The 21451-nt window shown below is 45.7% G+C and overlaps 2 protein-coding genes across 40 annotated transcripts in view; one reads left to right on the forward strand and one right to left on the reverse strand.

Annotated features, from left to right (window-relative positions):
• CaMKII (Calcium/calmodulin-dependent protein kinase II) overlaps window positions 1–10489 on the forward strand; it is a 115677-nt gene extending 105188 nt beyond the window's left edge. For all 38 annotated transcript variants that reach the window (XM_076518253.1, XM_076518250.1, XM_076518252.1 and 35 more), the window contains one exon: window positions 3–10489. In XM_076518253.1, the coding sequence (XP_076374368.1) occupies window positions 3–135 (133 nt within the window). In that variant the 3' untranslated portion in view covers window positions 136–10489. The remainder of the gene's footprint in view (window positions 1–2) is intronic.
• A 681-nt stretch (window positions 10490–11170) lies between these two features.
• Window positions 11171–20006, reverse strand: LOC117226511 (DDB1- and CUL4-associated factor 6). Of its 2 annotated transcripts, none has more exons than XR_004491795.2 (11): window positions 19516–20006; window positions 19123–19277; window positions 18150–18267; window positions 17887–18065; window positions 17676–17811; window positions 17443–17600; window positions 17217–17382; window positions 16641–17133; window positions 15852–16104; window positions 15496–15734; window positions 11171–13578 (listed from the first exon to the last, which is right to left on the reverse strand). XR_004491795.2 is itself a non-coding variant. In XM_033480908.2 (11 exons), exons 1-11 carry the CDS (start codon window positions 19604–19606, stop codon window positions 13529–13531), a joined length of 1905 nt encoding a protein of 634 aa, XP_033336799.1. In that variant the 5' UTR covers window positions 19607–20006; the 3' UTR covers window positions 11171–13528. The 2 variants fall into 2 exon arrangements, 1 of the variants encoding a protein (XP_033336799.1); XM_033480908.2 differs by having other exon boundaries at window positions 15629–15734.
• Between the last annotated feature and the right edge of the window lie 1445 nt (window positions 20007–21451).

A 21451-nucleotide genomic window follows, 5' to 3' on the forward strand; every position in this document is an offset into this window, starting at 1 on the left:
AGACAAGGTGTCGCACACACTCAACAGAGCGAGGAGAGCCGCGTGTGGCACAAGAGGGACAACAAATGGCAGAACGTGCATTTCCATCGGAGCGCGGTGACCGGACCGTCGCCGTTCTCCTTCAGCCACAAGTAAATCGGCGAGCAGCCGCGCGGGGGAGGAAGAGTAGAAGCGGATGTTGAGGTCGGAGAGGATGGAAGCAGAAGCAGAGGAAGAGAAGAGTTAGCGGATGAAAAAGGAAACGAGGGAAGGAAGAGGAAGAAGAGAAGAAGAAGAAGAGCCGACGTGTCGGTGGACGCTCGTCGCCTCGACGCGTGGACCGAACGAGCCGTGCGAGAACCTGAAAAGCCACAACACGATTCTACACGAGGAACTCTCTTTCTCACACACGAACATACCGCAGAAACAGATACACGCGAGAAACGCAGTAGATGCGCGACGAACGAACCTCGTACCGGTTTCTCCGTAGATCGATAAATATATATACAGTGAACGCGCGGGTTTGCGCGTAGATTTATTGGATTCGTCGATCGACAAGACTCCTACGCACGCTTCGGCGTCGAAGGGAAATTGCCGAAACGATCGTTCGACGCCGGAAATCCTCCGCGAACATTCGACAAGCTTAGAAGCCAATCTCTCGCCGTCGATCGCAGAAACCGTGGCTGTAATTATCGCGTCGAGAAGAGACACGCTGGTTAGAAGGATCCTGGATGATCAAAGAACTCGAGAGAGAGAGAGAGAAAGATAACGGCTGCGTCGATAACACGAGGAAGGGGTAAAGGACAGCCATGGAACAGAGGTACAAGAGCAGAGAAAAGGTGCGATCGATCGACAGAGAAAACAGGGCCATAAACGACAAGCCATACCAAAAAAAGGGATTAGAAACGGTCGCTGCGGTCGGATAATAAGAAACAAGCTCGGGGAGCAAGAGTGGTGGCATGTCGTAGGGGTGAGGACCGGCAAACCGAGCGGGAAGGTGTTCCAGTCGAGTCGGTGCTGGGTACCGACGCGGAAGTAGGACCGGGATAGTCCGTGGCAGAGGTTCGCGATCGACGAGATTGCGCCGGCATGTCGGCATCCACGTATAATTTAGTTCGTACGATAGTCGCTGTACAGAACAATCTTCCATGTAACACTTTTCTTCGAATTTTCGTTCTCGTCTCTCGTTACGACGGTACCAAGTTATTCATGTATTATCGAGCACGCGCGACATACACACACGTACACACACGTACACACGTACAGACGCAGAGACACATAGGTACACGCGTCTAGCGACTCGAAGACCGTTAGTGCATTGTCGCGGGCATTGTTGGTGAATTGTGCGCGGACGGTGGAGTTCTGTTGGAGTTCGTCGTTGACAGCTGCTGTGTGCAGACTTCTTCGCGGTATATAATTTATTGGAAGTCTCCGGATCTTTGAAAACCTTGGTCGTGCTTGGAATCGTTTTAATCGTGCATGATATTACTAAATTTCTATTGTCTAGATCAAGTTAGTCGGATATATCGCGTTTTTCAGTCGTATAAAAATTGCTTGATTCAATTAGAACATACAGATTCGACGCTTAAAATTGAGGCAAAGCAGTCCATTAAATTCGTTGAATCATTTTTACAATCTGCTTGCAAGGTAGAGCGAAGAACCTCAACGCGATGTCACGGCATTAGAAGCGTAATTCAAATCCTATTTAAGCAACCTTGTCGATCGGTAGCCATTTTAGCATTGATCACAAGGTTCGCCAAAGCCCCGCACGATCTTCTAGCCGCGAAAGGGTTGAAAGTAGAGGTCGAGATTTCCGCATACAAAGACACGATCCACAGACAAACACATATACACACCACACACACACACACAAAGATAGAAAACGCGCGATCGTCCGAGAGATGGAAGAGCGATCTTTAAACGTTGTTACCTCATTGTGAGACGGTCTCGCGGCTGCAGTGACGCGCGGCAGAAGCCATAAAGCTAAAGAAACGTAGAACGCAGTCGACAGGCAGACGCAAAAAGAGAGAGAGAGAAACCCGAGGTTGATAATTAGAAGGTAGAGGTGTTCGCGAAGCAACGAACAGATAGAACGAAGAAGAAGCGAGACGTCGAGGAGGGGAAAGAAAAGATGTCTAAAGGGAAAATACAAGAGAGAGAGAGAGAGAGGAGAGAGGAGAGAATAGAGAGCGTGGTTCTAAATACTAATGCCTGTCTTCGGAGGAAGATATCAACGATCCACGAAGAATCGTGGAACAAAGTCGTGACTTCCCCCCATTCGCGTTGACACTCGACGTTGACGCGCGTACGCCGCGCGCGTATACATGTATAGATACATCTATATATATATACACACACATCGATCCGCTTCCGGTCGTTGGTCAGGACCGACGAGGGACGAAACTCGCGAGAAAGAGAGAAAAATCGTCGAATCTCTCGGCCTTTGGACCGGCGGAATCCGGCTGGTGATCGAACAGTTTTTTTGTCGAATTTACCTTCATTAAACACGAGAATAATGAATCTTTCTACACGTTCGTACATCCTCTATTACTAAATAATATTTACTTACCGGGAGTTACACGTTTGCGATTTGAACGGAGACCGCGCACGGCACGGGCTAATGTTTCTCGGTCGTAGGATGCAAAAGGGAGGCACGATTCGGAAAAAGCACCGGAAAGAAGTCTCCGTATAAAGAAGTCTCCGTAAACGAGACCAGTCGAAGGAACATTTTTGCCATCTTGTTATATAAATATTTATATTTATATATATATATATATATACACCACACGAAGAAAATATATATATATAGATATACGTATACGTTATGAACAATGTATAAGAAGGGTGCGCGCGCGTCTGCGGCCGCGACGAAAGGGTGCACGCGCGTGTCTCGCGCGTTCTGTCACGCTGGTGCATTCTAGTCCACATTTCGGGTCGGATCCCAGTCCCCGGTTCCCCAGGGATCCCTCTTTGTTCCTGCTTCCGGCACAGAGCAGTCGCTCAATTGCAGCGGAATATACACTGAATTTTAGAAATTAACAAAACCGTGTAATGTGCTCGATAATTGGAGAACATTTAAGTATCGCCGGGCACGAAAATATTGAAAAATTGGAGAGAAACTCGAAGAGAGAACCGAGGATCGGAAACAGGATGAAGGGAGACAGGGAATCGGGGTTGAGAAGATTTCCGGTTTTTCGTAGGCGTGAACGAGGCTCTCCGCTTCCAGGAACGCGCGTTGTACGTACGCGCGCGCGCGCTCGCTCGCTAGCGCATCGCGACCTACCGCGTATGTATATTGATACGGATACAGAGAGAAAAAGAGACAGAGAGAGCGAGAGAGAGAGTGCAAACGTGAGCAAGAATGAGTGAGTGAGTGACGGAGAGACTGAGAGAGAGAAAGAGAGAGAGAGAAAGGGGGAGAGCGAAGGAGCGAGAAAAGGGAAAAGAAAGAAAACGATTTAATATATTGCAGATACTATATTATAAATATAAATATAAACATAAAGAATTAAAGATTAAGGGAAAAAACAGTTATTTCTACTACTCTAATTCGTCGCTTCTACGTGTGATTGTTGTATAAAAAACAAAAAAAACGATTACTGATTTATTATCATTGTTATTACACGATTATCATTACACGTTACGACTACTACTATTACTATATTATTATTATTAATTATTATAAAACGAGAAAATACAAACGGAGAAAAGAGGAGAGAACGAAGGGAGAGAAACGAAGACGAGAGAACCCGAAGTGATAGCAGAGTACGCCGTAGATCAAATATGTCGGGTTTGTTGAGAGTGCGTAAAGCACGGGAAAGTGTTCACACCGCGAGAGCGAATTGTTTCGAAGCGGAAAAAAAAACGGGAGATGTACGCGCGGATTTGTTGCCGAGACAAAAACGAGAAAGTAAGGCGTAGAGAGAGAGAGAGAGAGAGAGAGAGAGAGAGAGAGAGAGAAAGCGTGAGAATGTGCGAGAGTGTGAGAGAGAATGCGGAAGAGAAAGAAGGAGATAGGGAAAAGGCGCTAGAAAAAAATTGTAATCGCGCGTTGTGTAAGGGCTACACGAAAATTGTACGACCTTTCTTTTTCCTACGATAGAAGAAAAAAAAGATTATTCTTAATCGAGTGTGCGAACGTATGCGACAAAGGAAGAACAACGGACAACCAAGGTGACCGATGATCCATGTCAACGCAGGGAAAAGGACGACAAAAGGAAAATACTACGACGATAGAACGCGATGAACGGTCGTCGATTGCACACGCGTTCCTGAGCACGCTCGTGCTCGTGCGTCGTGCTCGTGCGTGCACGCAGGAAACGGTGTACCATTTTAGAATACCCTAATAATCGATTATCGCGAGATTAAACCAGGAGTGACAGACGGTTAGGGGGATTCTCGCGGAAGCACTCGTTCGCTCGCGTTATTATTATACGTACGTGTTGTTTCTTATCGAATGAAAGGCGCAGGTCGACCGGAACCGAGAGAATGCTCGTCGGAAAGAGAGGAAAAGATGTAGAGAGAGAGAGAGAGAGAGTGAGAGAGAGAGCAACAGAGAAAGAGGGAATTCGAAATGATTTTTATACGCGGAGGGAACGTGTCTCACTAGCCCGCATCTGATGTTGCTGAAAGTCGTTGTATTACTAATAGATTACGGGAGAAACCCCGTTCTCCAGTTGTGTCTCTTCGAGCATAATCGTAAGCTTACGCGTACCGTTATTGTATAGTAGCGTTAATTGTTCTACAGTCTCCGAGGTTTTCTCACATTCCGTACAAGTCTACCGGGATTTACTATAGTTGTCGGCTCGGCTCGGCTCGTCGGTTCGGCGAACAAGGCCGACCCTCCCCGTCCCCAGAGATCGTTAATCATCCGTTTTACAATTGCCGTTTTACAATTGGAGGCTGTGTTCCATCGTGTTCAGTCGGGACCAGCCGAAAATATATATATATATATATATATATATATATTCCTGTTCTCCGTCTCCGCGGTTCACGAACCGTCGATCCGAGGCGATTCGATAGAAAGCAAGATTTTAGCACGAACACCGACCGTGGTGCAGTTCCGACGATGCACCGAACGCAGTTTCCGTTTGCACCAGATCACGAGATCGCGTTCCCACCGGCTACTTTCAGCAAGATCTCTGCTCCAGTACGAAGTCGCGAAACCCGCGAGCTGGATACATACGCGATCTGTGTAGGGCTTCGAGAGGAAATGAGAGAGAAAGGAAGAGAGAAAGAGAGAGAGAGAGAGAGAAAACAATGGAAAAGAAACCAAAAAAAATACGGGGTAGGAGGAGTAACGAAGTATTTTTATCGTTCGCTTTTATTCTTCGATATACTCGATCGTTCCCAGTGGTTCTCAAGCTATTGTTAGATAGAAGAAAAACGAGATCATACTAATTTCTACGAGCTATTATCGTTCGACATACAATTCTTTGGGTGCCGCGCGCGAGTTTCTATACTTTCCCCGCTGACGGTCCGCGACTCTCTTCTTCACTTAAAAAAAAAAACACTTCTTCGAACGCGTCTCGTCGTAATTGTATATAAGCGCGAGGATCGAGACGATCTATAGAGTTCGTTTCGATCGTCGCGTTGCGAGTAGCGAGTCATACAATCAGCGGAACGAAACCCGGAGGAGGTCGGAGGCGCGCACGCTGCTACAACTCGCCCGAGATCCCTGTTCAAGGTTGTAAATCGTCAGCCTCTCTCGCTTCCAACTTTTCGTGCTCGAAGCAAATCTTCCGGAGAAATTTATCCGTCGCCGCTTAGCATTCTTCTCCCCCTGTATTCCCAGCGATCTCTGTCGACCTACCATCCGTCGTCGCTTCGATCTCTCCGTGAGCCGACAAAATGGCCGCTCCCTCGATCGCGAAGAGGAAGCGTGCGTGCGCGCCGCCGCCGCTTCGCATACCGAATTACCGAGTTCAATCGACAGCCTAGAGACTAAATAGCGAGTACCGTTTAACAAAGAAAAAAAAACTACCTAGCGCGAATCGTTCAGGGTGAAACAAGAGAATCGTCTTCTTTCGCGGACGTTGCTCGTCGCGCTCGAATTACTCGCTGACTTTACAAAACCACGTGTATACAGAGAGATCTTATACTATGTATATCGTGTAGGTATTATACGTACATATGTAATACCGTCGACGAGCTGGCGTACGCACGGTTTATCGATTATCGAGCCCCGGAGAGACGATCATGCTCGTCTCTCTCTCGGTGTCGCGATCCAGATAATTTAGCAGAGTCTCGATATCGAAAAAAAAGCGGCTTCCTTCGCGAGGATCGGCGACACCGCGACCCCCGCGTACAAGAATAATCAAGTTCCTCCGCCGAGAGTTTCCTGGAGCCGCGGCGCGGCGATCGTGATCTGGAGCCGCGTACACGAAGTTTCGATCGCTCGGAGATCCTCGAGAGTACCGATCTGCGAGATAAATACACCGAGACTTCGACAACCTAATTAAACAGTTCTAATCGGCGTCGCCGTCCGAGGAGTGATCGCGCCCCGGTTTCCGAACCAACGTCGAACCGCGTCGATCCGCGACACACGCGTAGAGGATTCTGTGGACATTTCTTTCTTCCATTTAGCGTTTCGTTAGCTTAAGGACTAAACCTAAGATATCTTCGTTAAACGTAATTCAAGCTTTCGCCCTTCATCCGACTGATCGGACCGCGTTCGGCCCGCGACCATTCCTCGACGGTCCTTTCGTTGATCCGTCGGAGAACCTAGAGAGTAGAGGCGAGCTGAATTCTCGTGTGATTTTTTGTTCGTCTCGCGTAGATTCACTGGCACCCCTTGCACTGTACCAACGAGTCGGATCCGCGACGTCGAGTGGATACGCGACGATTCGAAAATATTGTAATCGCTTCTTCCGACTTGTGCTGAAATTATCGAAGGTAGAACGAGAAGTCATCGTCGTCTCATCCAATTACTCTTCTCTTCCAATTACTGAAACGATTTATTTTCACAAAGATCTCCGGTCTGTCTTCTGAATCCGAACAAAATTGTCTCGAAAAAAACCGAATTTGTCTCGGTAAGATTTCTCTCTCGAATGCAGAGTTTTCTGAACAATGTTTCGAACAACGCGATGCATAAAAATTGCAGACGGGAAAGAGCGAACGTCTTTGAACGAGGGTATGCGAGAAAGAAAGCAGTCGCGACCGATTAGGAACATTATTGGTAGCGCAAGGGGTGAACTCGGAGGCTTAACCATTCTGTAATTGTTTCGGAGCTTTTGTTCCGTGAAGCAACATCGAGAGGACAGTGGATCGAATTTCCAGCGAACTTCCGATTGTCCTTTGATCAGGGAGATGATCGTTCCCCGATCGGTACTCTCGATCCCGCCCTCTTTTAGCTTGGAGAATCAGAGACCAGAGAAAGAGAGAGAGAGAGAGAGAGAGAGAGAGAGAGGTCCTCTTTCGACTTCTAAAAACCGACCGCGGAGAAACTAGGGAGAGGGAGAGGGTGAGAGAGAGAGAGAGAGAGAGAGAGAAGAAAAGCTAAACCTTCGTGTAAAAGCTAAACCCCTCTCGATCTCGTCTCCACGCGACTTCGAGCCCGCGTCGATGAATTTTTTATCGTTCCGTACCTTTTTGCGAACTCCACTTGTACTAACGCATAGTTGATAATTAATTGTATCTAAGCGCGCGCGTCCGTTCGGCGGGCGCGCGCGCCTCCGCGCGTAATCAGTATCTTTGAGGTACAGCTCGGTTAATTTTGCACGATGCCCCAGGGGGGGACCGTCGATCGACGATCCATGGATCGGCGGCTCTCCATCGACCCTCACTCGACGATCAAGCGTGCGCGGGAGCGCGCGCGCGCTCGCGACGAAACAAAAAAAGCCGCGAGAGAAGAGAAGAGAAGTCGGGAAAATACCATTGTTCAACCGGATTAAACGAGCGTCGATAACTCTTTACACATATCCCTCTTCGAGACCCGAGACACGAAGCATTAGAGAAACGCCGAAGTGATTAGCAACCCCCGTCGCCTCCCCCTTCCCCCCCAACCACCACCGATCGTTCTCGGGACAATTGTTTTAAACGAACGAGCGCGCGCGCGCGACTGTCGAGACGGTCGACCGTCGTCGAAACGAAAAAGAAAACAGAAAAACCTAGAAAAAAAACACGCGCGCGAAGAGAGACAAACGCGGTGTTTGTAACCAAAAAAAAAGTATCCTTTCGAGCTTAATGACAAAAGGAGGAGAAAAGTAATTAACAGAGCAGAGTAAGAGAAAGAGAGGAAGCAAGAGAGAGAGAGAAGAGAGGAACGAGTACCGCAGAAAGAAGAGAAAACCAGAGACTAAAGTTTTTCGCGTCCCCTAAAGGTAGCAAGAGAGATAGAGGGAGAGAAAGGTAGATAGAGCGAGAGTGTGGACGAGAGAGAGAGAAAGAGCGTGTGTGAAAGAGAGAGAGAGAGAGAGAAATGAGATTTGATCAGCGGACGTGCGATCCAACTGTGCCTCGAAACAATCTGAGCGACGTCCCCTCCGAGATCTAAATATTGTAATAGATTGTAAACGTTCACTAACTATTCTTATTGATATTATTGTCATGATTATTACTGTCATCATTATTGATTGTCATTGTTATTGTTACTATGATTACCGTCACCGCGCGTTTAGAGGATTATTAATATTATCCGCGTGGTATTCGCGACCACGATTCGTGTTTTTACTTCTTGAGCGTTGCGATGCTAGCTAATTATGGTCGGCCACCGAGACGGTAGAGAAAGAGAACGATGGTGCAATTCGTGGACACCCGCTGTATTGTTACGGAAAAAGAGAGAGAGAGAGAGATAACGATCTTATAGACAACGATCGCTAGAAAATATATACGCTTATCTCGGCCGAGGAGATGCTCTCTCGCTTGCACGGATCGCGAACCAATCTACGAAACATCGCGATCCAATTCGAGTTGTTGTTTCTCGACGATCTAGAACTAGATTCTAACTCCTCGATAATCTAAATTCATCGTCGTCCATCCTATAAACACCCAAACGAGATCTTTCGGTAACTTGCTTCGTTTTACAACAAAAATTTCGTTCTGTAAGGGCGTTAAAAAAGTACTCAATTCAATATTATCGATCATAAAATAAGACGTCTATGAGAGCATAAGAGTTCGAAGTTACCGGAAAAATGTCAAACAGTTTCATTTACTCTGGACATTAAAAAATCGTCTTTCATTTTCTCGCGAAAGAACGAAACAACTTTCCGAACGATCCAATAGATCCCTTCTCTGTCCTTCCTCCGTTTATGCCGGTCGTGAAGAATCGTGTTAGCGATCCTCAAGAAACGAGCTCGATCGTTTGCGTCGGCAACGCAATTGTTGCCGGGCCTGGTTCTCCGAAATGTTCGCGCGCGTGATCGACGACCTTCGACGCCGGATCTAGACGCTGGATCTCGACGATGGACACTCGAGCGGGTCTCGGAATTCCCTGAACTCTCGACGGGGCAACGCTCGCCTCGATAACAGAACTCGTCGTCGTCGTCGTCGTCAATGTCGTCGGGACTCCTCTTGCCGAGCAGAGCGAGTGTCGCGCGCGTGTTCGCGATAACGATAGGGAATCGTTACGAGACGTCCTCGATCCTCCATCTTCGAAGTTCGATCCGGCGAGCAGCGTCCGCGACCTTGGACGATATCTAGTCGTTTATCGATCGCGATCAAGATCGCTGCTGCACGAACTTCTCGGTCGACGCGATCGAACGATACGCGTGGATCCGCGATCCACGCGGCCCTTAACGCGTCGAGCGACGAGAATCGATCCCGAGAACTTGCATGAAACCAAAGCAATTCGATCGATGATAAATCGAAGGTTGATCGCCGGTCAAAGTGCGGCGATCTCTCGCATTTTTTGAAGATCATTCGTTTAATTGTATCGAGTCTTTTATCTAATAATTTAATGGTAATTTTTATCGATACTTAGCAAGATATTCTGAACGGATAAACCTCAAATTCCGTGGTCCTCTCGATTGTACGCTTTTCGCATAAATTCCGTTGTTAATATTCGTTAATAAAAAGAAGCTTAAAAATCGGCGTCATCGACGAGACGCTCGACGCGTTAACGTAGCGTAGCTCTCATCGGCCCCGATTTCCGATGTCCGGTTTTTTCAGCGGGTGTCGAGGTCCGAAACGACGGGGATCTCCGCCCGAGATCCTGGATCCCTCGATCCGGGGATCCATCGCCGTCGATTTTGCCGATTCTGTAGAGACCGTGAAAGGGAGCGCGTGCGTGTTTGCCTGAGAGAAAGACCGTGTGCGAAAGAGAGAGAGTGAGAGAGAGCATGCGCGAGAGAGAGAGAGAGAATGCGCGAGCTTGCGAGAGACGAGAGAGAGAGATCGAGTGAGAGAAAGTGTGCGATTATTAAAAGAATAAACAAAAAAAAAATCTCTCATCGGTACATTTAATATAACGCTAATTCATTATTACAGACATTATTGGATTTACGGTAAACGGATAAGCGATTGATTACAATTTTGTCCTAATGTTCAGAGAAATAAAACAAGGAAATACACACGTCTCCGTTCTCACACTTCCGGCGACCATTTTTCCTACGAGTCAGCGTCGTTCGTCGTTCCAATTTCGATGATTTCGGGTGAAATGAAAATCAGGCTTTGGAAAATCTCTCTGGCTGGAATTCTCTTTATTTTGCAATTTTCATCGTGTCTACATTTTTAATTATACTTACTCGATTGCGTTCTCCCTTCCTGCTCCGTGGCGGAAGACGTTCGCGATTCACCTGCACCCCCATTCTTCGTCGATCCGTCGATCCTTGGTCACGATCTCTTGTAAAACGCGAGAACGGAGGTCGTCGCTTCGGCGACCGGAAGTCTCGACGATCTCCGCGAGGATCACTTTCTTCACGGCTGCAAATATAATATCACGAAAGATCGTCGAGAGTCGCGTCCTCCGGTAGCCGAAGCGTCGACCGAGAAAAAAAAAGAGGACAGCACCTTCGAATACGGTTCGTTGATTATTGTCGCGGTTGCAATTACAATGAGTTCCTTTATTGGCGGGCCGCGGATCTTTATGGAACTTTATGTTACACGTGTAAGAGAAAAAAAAACCGTCGTTCCACGTATATAAATAGGGAGAAACCTAACTAGGGAGCTTGCGAGAGGAATTCGAAGTTGCATAAGAGATCCGTGGCCCAGTTGTTAATTACTACGAGCGTTGATACTTTGTTATTAAATTCGATTCTGTTGTCGAACGAACCACTTTCGTTTTATTTGTCGTTTCCGTAGTGCGATTACAACCCACGTCCCTCCCAGTGTCTGATCTTCTCTCTCTTTGGAGAACAGCGAGCACATACTTACCCGGACGATGGACGCGGTTCCACGGTGGCTTTCGAGCGTGTTCGCTCCACGGTTTTTTCAAAATTTGTTTCGCAGATTCGATCGAGAGTAATGTATGTAGTCCGCTGGGCGGATTAGGGCGACTCGCGACTAGTAAATGTATCTACAAGTACAGATCGTTTTAGCTTATTTCTTCTTTGAGAAGAATCGATCAGGCGTAGTGTTATAACAACGGTAATCTTACAAAAGTAACAACCCAACAAATTTGCACAAACTCCCACAGACTAGCGTCGAAGACAGCGCGCGCGGCGCACGCTCTCCCCGCTCCGCGTCGTTCGAGACGGATTTACAAAGAGGAGAGACGGCGCGCACGCCTGCTCCGCGTGCTCGGCACACGTACAATTTTTACACTCGCAAAACAGCTCTCTCGCTATAAACATTCTATGTCGTCTCGAGACCGATCGCGAAGGGTCGAGGACGAACGACACGCGACGCTTCGATTCGGCTATCTAGTCGTTTTCGTGGTGGATGTCCCGAGCGGTCACCCGGTATATAAGAGATCATACAAAATTACGAATATCCTACGCTCGCGTTTTTCTATTTTTCTTTCTTTTTTTTTTTAATCACCGTCGACGTGTCGGCGCACTTCTCGATCGGCCGATCGACGCATCCTTGAACGTATACCGTTATCTAACAACTGTTATCTATATCCGTTCCTCGGTACTATCGTTAGAACAGCGTTATTGCTAGCGCAACCTATATCCTAGGGGATGTGTCCAGCCGTAAATCGCCGCGCGGCGCGTACTTGGACGACGATTCGCTGTGTCGATCGCAGTTATTCGAGCCGGTTGCACATCGCTCGATCGCTCGATCGCCTCGTGGAGAATCGTTCTCGATCCGCGCGTGTTGTCCGGCTATCGAACAATAGCTTACAATAGTTTTTTCTTTCGGTGTTCGACGATCCGCGACGCGCAACCAGCCGGTACCGCGGAACGCCGCTCTGTCGTCGGTTATATTCGTCAGGAACTATAGCACGAGGGCGTAATAACATAGGACATAGAGGATCGGTAACAACGCAGAGAACTTCAGTACAGTAATGTCTCCCTAACTGACGCTCAGATTGTGTACAGAAAAATGGACAATTTGGGAAAAGCAGATTATTCGAACCTTGCGCCTCGTTTATTATAGTTGCTGAGAATCGGTGATTATAAAAACGAGGCGCAAGACTTAACATTAATCGTATCTTCACTTCACAAATTGCCCCTTTTTCTGGACAATCTGAGCGCGTCAATTAGAGAGACATTACTGTATTTTCCTTAAAATAAAGAATAGAGAAAACATTAAGAGACTATTGTTGAAGGCAATTGCACGCACAACTCGAAATAAAAATGATCAGTCCAAACTCGATTCGGTGGTGTCTACAGCGACAAATCGAAGAAAAAAAACAGTACGGAGATACATTGCGACGCGTTTGCTCCCACGCGGCCGGATCAAAAAGGCGAGTGTCACGCGGAGATAAGACGGGAGGGAGGTTGATACAGCTTGTTTCTCTCAAGGTACAAAAAGCACCTAATCTCTCTACACACCCGGCCGTTCAATATGTATTTAGAACGTGTTACCAACCGGCGATCACTCGAGACGATTACTTAATTATTTCCGTGTTTCTATTATTATTATCTAAAAGACTTTTTTAAAGCACAGCCTATGAACAGATCATCCGGCAGGTAACACTGTTTCTCTCGAAATTCTTTGGACGACGGAACAACATTGTACTTTATCGTACTTTTCATCGAGCTATCGACTATTAGATTACAAAAATTGATTGATCGAGGAACGTATCAACTCTCGCCCCCGGTCACGTAAAACGGACAGAGAGAGAGAGAGAGAGAGAGAGAGAGAGAGAGAGAGAGATAAAGAGATAAAGAGAGAGAAAGAGAGAGAAGTTAAAGCAAGAGGAAGGGAAATAAACGAACGGCTTATCTATCGCCGATAAATGGTACAGAGATACGGAAGCTTATCGTGATTAAATATACCTACGGGATAATCGAGAATTACGATTGCGTCGGTGAATCATAAATATACGTTGAACTCTCTGTTTCCCTTCTATATATATTTTTTTTGTTTCCGTTTTTTCCTGGATCCATATTCCCTGCGAACTCGACTAATCGGTGTTGGGCGATCGACGTGATATGTCGTCCGATCGGAACAGTCCTCCCACGCTAAAACCGGCGGCAGTTCCTTTGAAAATCGTTTAGCGACTTCATAATGCGGTGGAGTCGTATCCGCTTCGTCCCCTGATCCGACCGCGTCCTACAAAACAACCGCAAACATGTAATATCCTTGTTTGAAGTGTGCAACAAAAAACAACGAGTCTAATTTTAATTAGTCAAGCATGCTACTCTCTGTGTTCTCGATTCGTTTCGTTTCTTTTCTTTTCTTTTCTTTATCGTCCAACCGTGTCGATTCTCAATCTCGGCGTCTCTCGGCTGGTGAATCCGTTCTTCGTTTTCGTTAATAAACACTGCCAATTGTCGCGACTCCACGGAGAGTCGGTCTTCGAGAGCAGTTCGCAGCGATTATTTTAACACTTTGACTGCAGCGTGTTCGACTTTGGATTTTTGAAAAATAAATTGCACGCTAAAATCTGTTTATATCAGCCTGGTTTCAAGAATATACAACTTAACTGTTCAAGTTTCGTTGGACTTAAATTTAATCTTGCAAAACTTGTCGGTTTATTGGCCTGCCAGTCAAAGTGTTAAGCGCGTCGCATTTGTTATTCAATGGGGAATGAGAGGCGCGATTAAGGAGAGAGAGAGAGAGACAGCAAAAGGTGATGAAGAACGTCGAGCGACGCTGTGTTTATTAATGGCTTGTGAACAAACACTTAGTTAGCTCTCGAAGACTATAATCCCCGCGCCAGCTACCGTAGCGATGGAATCTTTACACGCGGAAGAACAAAAGTTACTCTCGTTCGCGGTGTTATATAAATAGACGAGGAAAATAAAAAAAAATCCAGCAAGATAGGCGCGAATCGAATCGGTCGTGTTAATTAATAATATCTTTGGAGACAATGGTGGTGGTGCGTGCGAACGCGAGAGCTCTCGAAGCTGTGTGTGCGCGCACGGCAAACAGGTTTTAATCGGAGCGAAAAAGAAAAATGACTGTGTTATCGGTTGCGTTTGTGAAAGACTTCAATAACGAGAGATCTTGTTAGATAAATCTTGCTGATCCGGAGGGGATCTATGCGAACGTACAATTTTCGTTGGAACATTGTCACGTGCTATGTATGGTATTCGTTAAAAAAGAAAAAAACCGGTCGAGTTCGTATCTTTCTATTCTTTTTTTTTCTTTTTTATTTGCGTCTGTCTGTGGCCACCGGAAAACACGCATTTTCCGTTTGGTGTATTAAAGACGTTTCGCTTGAAGTTTTCATTAAAAACTTTATTATCATCGGTACAACAGTTCTTGTTTTGTTTTTCGTTTGTTTCTCCTTTTGTAATCATTAAAAATACCGACGTGACATTACATGCGCACTGCTTAATTAATCAATAATATCCTCTCTTTCTCTCCTCGAATATACAAATGCGAAAAATTTGTCGTTTATTCTCGGTCTATCGACGTATCAAAATTACAAAAAGTTTTCTTCTACTTTTTTGTTTTTGTTCTTTCGTTATTTCACTGTATGGCTAGCGCGTATAATGTAATCCTTCTACGTTTCAATACTTGGCCTCTGTGTGGCTTAGGAATGACAAAAAAAAACGAACAGCCGCGAGACTTTATTTTTGTACGTTGCATGCACCGCGCTCGTTTCTCACAGACATTGTTTTTTCCAGCGATTCGACGATGAAACCGGGCGCGGCGATCTTTCTTTCGAACGTGTTAAATGTTCTCTTTTCTCTTTTTCTATTATTCGTCGGGTCGCGCGAATGAACGTGTGTACAAGCTTGTATAAAAATGCTTCGCCTATAATAATTCTCGAAAATAAAATAAAATAAAATAAAATAAAAAAAAGCGAAAAGTCAAGGAAAAGAAAAATGAAGTTTTATAAAAAAAAGAACAGAGAAATACAGGATGAACGATGTTCTCTCGGGATGAATAGAAAAAGAAAATGATGTCGCGAAAGTTAGACGAAGACAAAGAACACTGTGTACACCGTTTTCGTGCAGGCGTGTGTGTGGATGTGTAAGCGCGCGCGTGTGTGTGTGTGTGGGTGGTGTGCTTGAATACCTGCGCGTCACAGGAAAAGCCGCCAAACTCTTCGGTACATTAATTTTTCTTAACTATGTGTCGCCGATCATACTACTACCGTAGTCACAACTATCGATTAGAAGTCTTGGGGAGTATTATAAATTTTCACTACCTCTGCGTATGTGATTGAGACACGCCAGCAATCTGATCATAAAACTAGCAGGTACGGTCATAGTGTCTCTGGTTTGTTCCAGCATGATCGCGTTCCTCTTTTTCAGCTGTAAAAGGTGGCCAGAACGATTGTACATGCATAATATATAACAATGGGAGCAATAAAAGAGAATTATTGTTTGACCCCTTTTTGGGGGGTCGATCGTTTCCCCTAGGGGACTTACATCTTCAGCAAATTTCTCGTCGAAGCCGGACTCCTCGTTTGTGGGAGCCCACAGTTTGACGTCGTGGTCTGTACCAGCGGTGACCAATAAGGGTAGATAGGGATGGGGCTGCAGACAATTGACGACATGATGGTCGGCCTCCAGTAGCATGCACAGTTTGGCGGTCGCTTTTTCCCAGACGAACACGTGGCCGCAGTCGCTACCCGACATGACGAAATCGTTTCCCCAGAAGTTCGCTTCTTTAATCATGGTCCTAAAGAAACTAGAGTCAACCGGGGGAAAGGCCAACTGATCAGATAATATATGGCGGCTCCCGTGTACAAACGGCCCAGTCCGCTCGAAGGTTTTTTCGGAACTTAACTAGTCAATGGCTTGGCTTCCGATTCATTCTCAAAAAGAGGTGGAAAAATAAGACAACGGCATGGCACGGCACGGCACGGCACGGCACGGCACATTCAAGCCGAATGCTCGGCGATTCGACGATCTGTGATTTTAGTGATTATACGAGAACAGAACAGCAAGGTAGTTCCAAAACCGGGGGGAGAGTGCTGAACTAGCCGAACGGTTTTGGTTCCACCGGGCGGAGCAAAAGAAATCAGCCCACTAATCGCCTACGAAAGTCCTCGCTCATCCCAGCAACACCCTTGTGTTAATCTTTTAGTCACAAAATCGAATGCGATGGTACACGTTGAGCCGTTTCATCGATTGGAAACTTGTCGCGCGTTAACAAAAGAAATCACCAACAATATCGTTATAGTCCTAGGCGAAAGGACGGGGGGAGTAGTATACCTTGCGTTGCGGTGGCCCATATACTTCTGTTTCACGAAATCAGAGTCGTAGGACTCGCTGTAATCCTCGGACTCCTTGCTCGACTGAGCCTCGTCCGAGCCTTCGTCGGTTCCACCGTCGATTCCGACGTCGGTCCCCACGTCCGTCACCGTATCCGTCACCGCGTCGGCCCCTCGATTGGTCCCTTCGTCCATGCCCTCGTCGGTCCCCTCGTCGTCCATTTCGTCCACCAATCTATTCGTTTCCCGAGTACTCTGCACGGTAGCGGTCTCGCCACCTTCCGCTTCTTCGCTTTGTCTCTCCTCGCTGTTCTCCGCCGCGTTGTCGTTGCTGTTTTGAGTATTCTCTTGATTCAAGACCACACCCTCCAAACCGTCCTCGCCCCCGCCGCATAACGCGGCTCTAGTCACCGGGTCGTTCAACATTCGGCTCAGAACATCGGTCATTCTCTGCATCAACGACGTGTGAAGCACCGGTCTGGCTTGGGCTATTTCTGGAAGATGCGAAGGCGGGTTAATGCGCTGTTGACAGAGTAACCGGACATCGTCAACGATCACGGTTCAGTGGCAAACGTACGTCTCCTACTGCGGCGAGCTCCCTCGCGTTCGGGTCTCGAATCCGGCCCGGTGTCGGACCAATCTCCTCTGAGTCTCAATCTGCGAACCGGCAACGGTGACCGCAGCTTCTTCACCTCTTTCTTTTCCACCGGAACGTCTTTCTTCAACTGAATGTTGCCTTGGTCCTGAATAGAGTCATTTCATAAGTTGTAAAAGACTGTGAAGTCGAGCGGATCTTTCGGTACCTTTATGTTGAACAAATAAATATGGTCGCTGCAGTAGCTGGCGAGAATGTCTTGCCCGTCGGGACTGTAAGTCAACGATGTCATCCTGTGAGAACTTCCTTCGAATTCGGGAACGGTAAACGTGCATATGGCATCCATCGCGCTCGCTTCTGTCAGTCCTAGGAGAATATCGATTGCATTCCGAATGAGTTTTTTAGCTATAGAAGCAATGAAGGGAACGCGCAAGTATTTACCGGTGGCCGGAGTTCCTAGCGTTCTTCTGTCATATATTCGTACTGTTCCGTCCGAACAACCGATTGCTACTTGATGTGGCATGGTGAGGTTTATAGACAGGGTTGTTATAGCTCTCTCGCAAGAAATAAGCACATCCTGCAAAGTTATACGTAAGAGATCCGTTACTGATTACAATCGTTTTTGCGATTCCTGCGGTTTCTATCCTATTACCTCTTTACATTTTTGCGTATTGCATTTGTCCTTTATTCTGAGATCAAAGAATCTCACTGTTCCGTCCTCGCCGCAACTTAGAAAACTATGCGGTTCACCGGGTATCGTGACTACTTCGTAGGTAGTGCCGCTGTGACAATTGAATCGATTGGAAAATGTTTCTACTTTTCTCATTAAATCTGAAAGTGTTGCAAGAATGATGTTACTATTATTACAAATTCTAAAGGTCGCGGGGTCGCATTTCAAAGGTCGCGAAGCTTCACCTGTGTACAAAATAATGCCGTCGCCGCTACAGGAAACTATCCGGTGGTCTCCGCTATTTGGAAGAAACTTCGCGCTAAATATGTTTGCTCTGTGGCTGGTTTTATACTTTGACAACACCTGTAATAGAAAAACAATGGCATGAGGAATAATAGTTGACGTATGGGCGTTTTTACAATATTACTTATTTTTCTTTTTTTCTGTTTCGTTGCAATGACATTGACTAACATAGAGCTCTTAATCCTGCTTAATTACCGATACAGCTCTAGATTGATGGTTCTAGATGACAAAATTAGCACCGCACGCACTACACGCAGAGGTTTTTGTTCATTTGGCAGAGCTTCTACATTTCTATCTATGTCAATGTTAGACCTTGGCTAGAATTAACTATCTATGATATTTCCTTGAAAAGGTTTATTGCCAATGCAACTTCCTTGAACATGCTTCCTTTTGCTAGAATTTGTTGCCATACAATTGCATTTAATATTCAGCATTGTATATACGGTGCCAAAAATAAATTCACGGATGAGATATAGCTTATTACTCGTGAAACAACTTTAATCTATAGAGTATACTTATCATAGCAGTATTAATACCTTTGTACTCAGTGCACGTAACTATAGAGCATATGTATATATATATTTTCAGTGAAATAGGAGTAAGTATAGTATGTTTAAACAATATATTGTACAGCATGCACACGTTTAGATTTAAACACGTTTTGCAGATAGCGAAATATATAAATAATCTTGGCACAAAATTTTACAAAACACGCAAATATACCACAAATTAATGCACAGGACAAAATAATAAATTCTTCCATGATAAATTGCGTCAGCAAAAGTTGCTTCACCTATAATTCCAACCGTGGAGCACACGAGTTAATAATAAACGCTTCTGACTGAAGCAAGCTAAGATTACAATCGTGTAGGAGCACGACGATGCTTGTTTTCTTTGTATTCGTCGAGGACTCACCTCGTAGGTATAAGGGTTCGTAAGTACAAGATGTTGATCGTCGCTACCAGACAATATTAGATCACCGGTAGCATTCCAACAGACAGAATTGATGCAACCATTGTGCACTTTCAGTCTCTTTAACAGAGTCATACGCTGCATCATTTGAAGGCTCGCTGGAACATATCGGATGGGACATGAATAAACAAACGTTTTGTGCGTAGGAAAGAATGATTTCTATTCGATTAAATTTCGAAAGCGTCGTGGAGCGGTTTGTCTGGCTTCGCTAGTGCGTCGTTTAATTGGATGATTGCGTCGATTTGAGTGAGGTCACAAAGATTGTTCTGTCGTAGTCGCCGTTCAGCATGGTAACGTTATCAAATTTTCCGCTGAAAAACATATGGCTGGAAATACCTTTGCTGCTGCCGTAAAGATTCATCCTGGTGCAGTCATTGTATGGCTGATAGTAGATGTCACGGAAAATATTCGGACGTGACTTCTTCATGATTCTGGCTGGCTCGTTACGGTCGGGGTTCGGTATCAATTTGCGGAACGCATCGATCACGGATTAACGTCAAATTATATCCAGAACGAGAACACAGGCCGAGGAGAGTGGCGTGAACACGCTAGTCTTTCTCCCGATCAACGAGAAAACAGAACGTCGTGTATCGACCGAATCAGAAACAACGTAGCCTGCTGTTACGCAGCAAAAATCCACGAGGATCGTTCCGAAACGACATGGCACCTTTGTACTAAAAATAAACCACAGAGCTTCGAAAATTTGTGCAATCAGATGAGCCGAGTGATCACTTCTGACCAGAACAGCTGAGCGAATGTATACACACACAGCGCTGAAAAGAAAGTGCGCGAGAGTTCGACCATTCCTCTTTGTACTATAATCGATGCCGACGGTAGCGTAACGAGTGTCTAGAGAGCCCCACTCCCGTGAAACGTCATATGTAATATCGGAGGATAATTTGCGAGAGACTGTGATTTCGTAATGCTATCCAGTGTAATATAAGAAACCACGAATGATCATTCATTAAAACCATTTTATCCTCTATTCCCGCTCAAATATTGTCGATCTGCGTGAGTGCTTAATCTACGCTTATCGATTTATCAATTCCATAATTAAGAAACAGCTATAGAGAAACATAGCTGAAATCAGAAGTCGTGTCATTGTCATTAAGCACTAATTCAGGAAACATAGATATAAGAAAATTAGTTTTTTTATGTATCCTGCATACAAATTCCTTTATCGTTGAGAAAATACTGTTCAGATTTGTTCATTATTGTGTGAAGAAACATCAAATGATCCCGTCCGTATTTATCATAAGATAATACATGTAAATTTCGGAGAAAAACCATTCGTTCTCTACATTCATATAAGCGCCATTAAACGTAGCGGTAAAACGCTCAAACTGATAGCCAAATATTTGGCTACTAGTTTCAGTATTTCGCCACTACTAGTTATCGACGAGTAGTTTCAATGTTTCGCCACGGATGGCGCCATCAGTTCTCGGTATGTAGTTCCAGCGTTTCACCACAGATGGCACTACAAGTTCTTGGCGACTAGTTTCAGCGTTTCACCACGGATGGCACTACAACTTCTTGGCGACTAGTTCCAGCGTTTCGCCACGGATGGAGCCACATATTCTCGGCGAGAAGTTTCACCGATCGGCCACGGATGGCGCCACAAGTTTACGGCGAGTAGTTTCCGCATTCTACCACGGATGGCGCCATTAGTTCTCGGCAAATAGTTTCAGCGTCTCGCCACGAATGTAGCCACATATTCTCGGCTTGAAGTTTCACCGTTCTGCCACGGATGACGCCACTAGAGAATGGCTCGTCTACGGACCAAGTGCCGCATTTTATCCAGTGTTTGCATGCGAGCATTTTATTGTGAGAAGGGGAACAACAACAAATAGTAACTTCGTTCCAACTCTGTTTCGTTATTATAAAATGGTTGTAAAATAGAAAAAGAACTGTAATGCGTGAAAATAAGAATACTATTAAACACAAACGAAACGTCTTTTCACTTTAGTTAGTTCCCTCTCACTGATCCTTCCTCCTTTGCTCTCTGTTTCCCCCGTTCTTCCACAATCAGCCTCTCTCTACTTCCCTCATTTTCTCCCCTCATCTCTTTTCTTTTCTTCATCTATCTTCTGTTCTCTTTTCTTCCTCATCTCTGTCATCCTCATTTAATTTATTCTTTCATTTCATCGAACTTTCTTTAACACTTCTCCTCTCGCTCTTTCATCTCACCTTTTTTCTCCTTATTCATCTCGCTTCTTTCTCATCCCTTTTCATCCCATTCCCCTACACTTTCACTCTCTCTCTTTCTCTCTCT

Source organism: Megalopta genalis, chromosome 2, assembly GCF_051020955.1.
Source record: "Megalopta genalis isolate 19385.01 chromosome 2, iyMegGena1_principal, whole genome shotgun sequence".
NCBI lineage: Eukaryota > Metazoa > Arthropoda > Insecta > Hymenoptera > Halictidae > Megalopta > Megalopta genalis.